The following is a 7,738-nucleotide window of genomic DNA, read 5'->3' on the forward strand; positions in this document are numbered from 1 at the left end:
TCATCCAACTGTCCATCATCCATCTGTTCAAATGTCCATCATCCAACTGTCCAAATGTCCATCATCCAACTGTCCATCATCCAACTGTCCAAATGTCCATCATCCAACTGTCCATCCATCCATCCATCCATCCATCCATCCATCCATCCATCCATCCATCCATCCATCCATCCATCAGTTAATCTCTAGCCTTTAGAGTTTTTCACTATAATTCCTCTTTAAACCAGATGCTTTAAAGAGGACATATCTGCAAAATCCACAGTTTTACCTGTTAATACATTTTGTTGGTCTTGGAGTCTGTAGGAGGCAGAAGAGTTGAGTTCAGTCTCTCCTGGTGCTGCAGAGAGATCTTTAGATTCTGTTTGGGTCCGATTTTTAAATCTGTTCAGTTTTCTCTATTTTCTATAATGTTTTCTGGACTTTTATGTCAAATTGTCAGTGATGGAATTACCATATAAGGTCTGGRCTTACTGATTACACTTTCCTCATCTTAATTCTCCTCTAGCTCTGGGTCAGACTCTGGTTCTGGGTCAGACTCTTGTTCTGTGTCAGACTCTGGTTCCATCATGTGAGGCTGGATGGACAAGTCTTCTGTTGTTGACATCTTTTAATTAAATCGTAAATAAAATGTTTCTGCACTGCTAGAAAACTTAACCCCGTCTCTCAAACCGGAGTGGACTGGTCTAGAAGCAGGAGGGGGCGGGGCTTGAAGCTTCTTAAAGGAACAGTAACAAAACGAGCTGCTTTGAGACACACAGCAGGAAAGTGTTGAAAGAGGAGCTAGTAAAGTTAGAATAAGGAGGAATTCAGAGCAAAGCTTGGTAGTTCCACTTTATAAAATGTAAAAATGGAGGAATTTAAAGCATGAAATGTCTACTTTAAAGCAGGTGTTTTACAGCAGGTGTTTCCTCCTGCAGGTGAAATATAAGAAGGACTTCGAGGAGAGTAAAGGCCGAGGCTTCAACATGGTGTCTGACACGCCGGAGATGCAGAGACTCAGAAAAACTCAGGAGCAGATCAGTATCGTATGTTCACTCACATGTGTGTTTAAGTCCTGTGTGTGTGTGTGTGTGTGTGTGTGTGTGTGGGTGCACTTTGGTCAGTGAGCTCAGATGTATTTGACACACAAACACAAAAACAGATCCCATCATGAATGTGTTCAGTTTGAAGAGGAGCTTCTTCTACAGGACTTACAGTAAGTAACTTATTGGATTACAGAAGATACATTTYAATGACAGTGTTGTTTAAACATGTTGTTGTTTACAGCCTATTTTTGTTGTTTACAACATGTTTTATTGGCCTTTAATTGGACTTTTTTACTGTAGAGTAAACCAGTAACTTATATTTGCTGTATTTTACTGTTTTTTATTGAATTTATTTTATGAAACACTTGGTCTTAACTCAGTTTTATATAAATATAGCCGAGGTTTAATAAATAACCATAAATTAAAAGTTGTGTATTTTGTGTCTTTCTGATGTGTGTGTGTGTGTGAGAGAGAGATAAAGTGTGTGTGAACAGATGATCTACCCTCAGAGAGGACCTACAGAACGGTAAAGTGTTTTTGTTTACTTTTTGTTTAATGAGTATAATGTCATGGATGATCAGTTAGCACTCTGCGTGTGTGTTAGGGATGACTCTCTGCTACTACCAGCTCAACACTTTAAAGTATCTAAAGATTAGCTCACAAGTAAAAGTAGCAAAAGTTTAGCTAAATGCTAAAGTCTTAAACTACTAGCTAAGTGCTAAAAGGATCAAAATGCTAGCTAAAAGTATCTTAAGGTTATATATATAAAACAGTGAGCTGTGGCGGCCATCTTGAGYCCTAATTAAATACGTCCAACGATGATTAAAATCATCCATTTTTTSTGAGATATTTTGCTAACAGATGAAGACACACTGTACCGTCTCTCACAGTGATGTTTCAGTGTGAATCCTGTGTTTTCTGACTGAATGACTTCACTCTGATGTGCTGCTCGTCTCTGTTTACCTGATTTATTCTGCAGCTCGGCTGTAAWTACGGCTCCAACACTTCACCTTCTGCTCCAGCGCTGACGTCCTGCAACCCACTCACGTTCACTTCAACACTACGGTTTTTTTCATGGTTGACCCCGTGCAGGAGGAGGAAGAGGAGGAGGAGGAGGGGGAAGGTGTGTAGGAGGTGAAATAATAAAACCCTCTTAATTTCTTTTTAATGGCTGAAAACAGATGAACTTTAAATAATTTCTCACCCAGCTGATGTTTTTATTCACAACAAACAGATTAGAGGCTTCAGAGGTCTGTGAGAAGCTGAGTCATCCAGACCTGCTGTGTTTTCAGATTCTAGAGTTCAAACGTCTTTATTCCACAATTTATCTGTTTCGAGTCATATTCAACTTTAAATCTGCTTCACTCTGATGGAGGTYTTTATAATTCAACACATGGAGAACAGTCCTCCCTCTGACCTTTAACCTTTAACCTTTCACTTCGAGCGTTGATCATAACGAGTCCAGGAGACAAAACTCAAACTAAACCTGAACACCGAGGCTGCAGGAACACCTCCAAACAGCTTCACCTAAAAAATGACTTTTAAAGGTTGGATGTTGTGACACCTGCTGGATAAACTGCTACATTACAACAAACAGAGCCATCCAACCATACATCCAACCATGCACCCATCCATCCAACCATACATCAACCATGCACCCATCCATCCAACCATACATCCAACCATGCATCCAACTAATCATCCAACCATACATCAAGCATCCAACCAACAGTGTCATCCAACCATACATCCAACCATACATCCAACCAACCACCAAAGCCATCCATCCATCAATCCAACCATTCATCCAACTATACATCCAACCATGCACCCATCCATCCAACTATGCATCCAACCAATCATCCAACCATACATCAAGCATCCAACCAACAGTGTCATCCAACCATACATCCAACCAACCAACAAAGCCATCCATCCATCAATCCAACCATTCATCCAACTATACATCCAACCATGCATCCAACCATACATCCAACCATGCATCCGACCATACGTCCAACCATGCACCAATCCATCCAACCATACATCAACCATGCACCCATACATCCAACCATGCACCCATCCATCCAACCATGCATCCAACCATCCAACCATACATCAAGCATCCAACCAACAGTGTGATCCAACCATGCATCCAACCATGCACCCATCCATCCAACCATACATCCAACCATGCAACCATCCATCCAACCATACATCCAACCATGCACCCATCCATCAACCATGCATCCAACCAATCATCCAATCATACATCAAGCATCCAACAACAGTGTCATCCAACCATACATCCAACCAACCAACAAAGCCATCCATCCATCAATCCAACCATTCATCCAACTACACATCCAACCATGCATCCAACCATACATCCGACCATACGTCCAACCATGCACCCATCCATCCAACCATACATCAACCATGCACCCATCCATCCAACCATACATCCAACCATGCACCCATCCATCCAACCATACATCAACCATGCACCCATCCATCCAACCATACATCCAACCATGCACCCATCCATCTAACCATGCATCCAACCAACCATCCAACCATATATCAAGCATCCAACCAACAGTGTCATCCAACCATACATCCAACCAACCAACAAAGCCATCCATCCATCAATCCAACCATTCATACAACTATACATCCAACCAGGCACCCATCCATCCAACCATGCATCCAACCATCCAACCATACATCCAACCATGCATCCGACCATACGTCCAACCATGCACCCATCCATCCAACCAACCAACAGAGCTATCCAACCAAAGAACTGAGCCATTCATCCATCAATCCAACCATTCATCCAACCATACATCCAACTATACATCCATCCAATCATACATTCAACCAACCAACAGCACAATCCATCCATGCATACATACATCCAACCAACCAACAGAGCAATCCAACCATACAACCAACCAACAGAGCTATCCAACCAAAGAACTGAGTCATTCATCCATCAATCCAACCATTCATTCAACCATCCATCCAACTATACATCCAACCATCCATCCATCCATCCTTACCCAGTTTTTCCTCTCTGGTTGCTGGTTTTTATTTCAAATTCTTGTTTTTTCCCCCAAGAGGTCTGATGGGTTTCTGCAGGTTTTCCATTGCCTTCAATGATGCATTCCTTCCAGCACACACACTTTGAGCTTACCTTCAAACACCTCAACACACACACACTTTATCAAACACACACTCACACTGTGGCCATAAGTGTTTTTGTGATTTGACGAAGGTCATGGTTGTGATAAGGTCTGGAGTAGAGAGCTAAATGTAGCTGTTAGAAACGATAAGAAGCACCAGATGAGCTGAACTTCAGTCTGCAGCTGACTAAAGGACGAGGCAGTTCAGAAGTTAGAGCGGATTGAGAAGACGCTCCAAATCATCCAGAACCTCTGGAAGATAAACGTCTCAACACAAACCTGAACAGAAGAAAAGAAAGAGCAAACAGAAGATGGAGATTCAAACACAGATCCAAGGTGAGTTCAGAATCCAGACAGTTTACGACTGCAGGACTCAGAGAGTTCAACATGGAGGACGACCGAGTCAACGAGGTGACCTTGACCTGAGGAAGACCAAACAGCTGCAGGATTAATTCAGTTTAGGATTCTGAGCAGTGAATCTGTGGTTCTTCACTTCCTGTTGACAGGTTTTATGATCTTATTACACCAGGAACAGCTTATTCCWGTCAGTCTATGACTGACTGACAGTTTGGACCAACTCCAGGAACAAAGAATGAAAATTATTCAAATAAAACATGAGAGGAAATCTTTAAAGATTAAGAGGTTAACTTATCTCGAAAAATAAAGTAAACCCAACTAACTTCATTTTAAATCTTCTGACTTGTGGATTATGTAAAGAAAAACAATTTGATGCACTAATGTTTATATAAAATATAATTAATAATAAATAGTGAAACACACCTATTCATTGTTAACAGACAAGCTACAGATGAGCTGTTCTTTCACCCCAGAGCTGACCCTCATGGAGGAAGAAGAGAAATCTGCTTCAGATGAAGACATGAGAAACGTTTCATCAGTGGAGGAAAACAAAGAGTCCGTCCAGGAACTGACGGAAACATCTGAGACCTCCACTGTTTCTGCAGAGGACCAGACAGAGGAGGAGACAGAGGAGGAGGCGGTGGATGAGACAGAGAAGGAGACGGTTGAGGAGACAGAGGAGGAGACGGTGGAGGAGACAGAGGAGGAGACGGTGGAGGAGACGGTGGAGGACGAAGGAGACGCAGTAACAGAAGAGGAAGAGGAGGAAACTGGAGAGGATGAGGAGAAGGATGAAGAGTCTAAAACAAAGAAGTGTTTGGGTCACTGGGAGTCAGAGGTGAGTTTTCTGAAACTTTCTGTATTTATTTTAAACATTCAGAATGAACTCCGATAAAACGAAATAACTTACTTTTTTATAAAAGACGACTGAATGCTGAGAGCTGAATGTGGCTAAAGAAGCTGAAACTCACTTTATAAAGTTAAAAGATGCAGAACATTAGCTAAAAACTAAGAGAAGCTGAACGCTTGTTTAAAGAACGGAAATGCTATATAAAAAATAAAAGTAGTTCAAGGCTAGCTTAAAACCAAAAGTGGCAACAGGTTGGCTAAATGCTAAAGTAGCAACATGCAGGTTAAAAGCTTTAAAAGGCTAGCTAAAAGTATCTCAAGGCTAGCTCACAACTAAAAGTAGCTACTTTTAGCTAAATGCCAAAGTAGCAAACCACCAGTTAAAATGATCAAAATGTTAACTAAAAGTATCTAAAGGTTAGCTCGAAGGTAAAAGTAGCAAATGTTTAGCTAAATCTAAAGTAGAAAAATGCTAGCTAAATGCTAAAAGAATTAAAATGCTGAGTAAAGTATCTGAAGGTTAGTTTGTAACGAAAAGTAACAAAAGTTTAGCTAAATCAAAAGTAGCAAAATGCTAGCTTAATGCTAAAAGGATCAAAATGCTACCTAAAAATATCTTAAGATTATATTGAAACTAAAAGTAGCAAAAGTTTAGCTAAATGCTAAAGTATTAAAAGCTAGCTAAGTGCTAAAAGAATTAAAATGCTACGTAAAAGTATCTGAAGCTAAGCTTGGAAGTAAAAGGAGCAAAAGTTTAGCTAAATGCTAAAGTGGCAAAATGCTAGCTTAATGCTAAAAGGATCAAAATGCTACCTAAAGGTATCTTAAGATTATATTGAAACTTGAAAAGTAGCGAAAGTTTACCTAATGCTAAAATATTAAAAAATGCTAAAAGGTTCAAAATGCTTGCTAAAAGTATATTAATGTTATATTGAATCTAAAAGTAGAAAAAGTTTAGCTAAATGCTAAAGTATTAAAAAGCTAGCTAAGTGCTAAAAGGATCAWAGTGCTWACTAAAAGTATCTGATGGTTAGCTCAGATCTAACAGCAGCATCAGATTGGCAGAAAGGTTTTGATTCCAGTTAAAGAAATGAGATTGTTTCAGTTTTTCTTCATGCTGGTCCTGGTCCAGGTAAAACCAGGTCTGAGCTGCCGGTCCCTGTTTGATRGTTTCAGTCCCGTTCTTCTGGCAGGTCTGTGGTGGACCCAGCTGAGCACAGTGGGGTGTTTGGAGCTGGGCGTGGGGCGTCGCCTGGCACGGCGGGTCTTAATGCTCTCAGAGAGGATTAGTGCAGCTGGAAATGAAAGGGGAACATTATTAGCCTTTGATTGAAGATTTGCAGGTCCTGTTGAGACAAACCAGGGTTTTATAAAACAACCAGGAAACTTTAGTCAAATAACTGAGTGAAGCTGTAGTCTGAGGAGCTGAATCCAGATAAACATTTGTCTTTTTTAATATGTTTATTGTTTATTCTAATAACATTTATTATATCAGAATGAGTCTTTAGACCAACAGTTACYTTCTGTCTGACGGGTTTTCTCAGGCCTCCTCGGACGTGAAGCCTCCTCTGCCGGACCCAGCCTTCAACAGGAGGTGCAGTTTGATCGTCAGTGATGTGAGTTTCATTTCATTTGGTCTCTGATTTACAAGCAGAAGCTCCATGATTGTGTGTGATGTTTAGACCGTGGTGAGCTACTGCAGGAAGTTTATCTGGACACATCAGAGACAGAACATGATTCATTCTCCTCACAGCAGGAAGGTTTTACATTTATCTTCACGTTCTGTGGTAACTGTTTAGTTGTGTTTATCTCACTCTTCCAGCTCTCTGAAGATGTTTTTGTGTTGATTTTTTGATCAGATAGAAATAAAAATAAACATTTATTCCATCAGATTCAAGTTTTATGGAACAAAAAAAAAATACAGAAAGAGTGAAGTGAAAAACTGGTTCCAGCTCTGGACCCGGCAGCTTGTAGAACCTCCTTCAGCAGCAGAACTTTCAGTGGTCCCACCACAGGGTTTGAGTCAGGTTCAGGTTCTGGACTCTGACTGGACCATTACAGCATCATGAATCTTTAGTTCTGGGCCAGTTCTGCTGTAGATCAGCTGCTGTTTGGGATTATTGTCCTGTTCCTGATGATGATGATGACGATGAAGGTCTAAAACCATTTGGTCCACAGAGGTCTCCTGTAGATGGCCGACTGAGACGTACCAGTGGCTCCTGCATCATTTAGATCAGCGGTTCTTAACCTTTTGGACCTGGGGGCCCAATTTGTTGAACATAAAGTGACACACAACCCAGTCAGACATTACTAGTAATG

At 40.8% G+C, this 7,738-nt stretch overlaps 1 protein-coding gene and 1 long non-coding RNA gene across 3 annotated transcripts in view; both read left to right on the plus strand.

Moving 5' to 3' along the window:
* Positions 1 to 7,738, plus strand: part of nebl (nebulette) — a 68,649-nt gene that overhangs the window by 23,073 nt on the left and 37,838 nt on the right. For both annotated transcript variants that reach the window (XM_014027547.1, XM_014027548.1), the window contains exon 4: positions 918 to 1,025. In XM_014027547.1, coding sequence (XP_013883001.1) covers positions 918 to 1,025 — 108 coding nt within the window. The remainder of the gene's footprint in view (positions 1 to 917; positions 1,026 to 7,738) is intronic.
* LOC106531646 (uncharacterized) lies at positions 1,032 to 5,247 on the plus strand. The gene is made up of 3 exons (XR_001311966.1): positions 1,032 to 1,551; positions 2,005 to 2,148; positions 5,044 to 5,247. It is a non-coding gene; the product is annotated as an uncharacterized LOC106531646 (long non-coding RNA).

The sequence above is a fragment of the Austrofundulus limnaeus genome, unplaced genomic scaffold (assembly GCF_001266775.1).
Source record: "Austrofundulus limnaeus strain Quisiro unplaced genomic scaffold, Austrofundulus_limnaeus-1.0 Scaffold662, whole genome shotgun sequence".
Taxonomy (NCBI): Eukaryota; Metazoa; Chordata; class Actinopteri; order Cyprinodontiformes; family Rivulidae; genus Austrofundulus; species Austrofundulus limnaeus.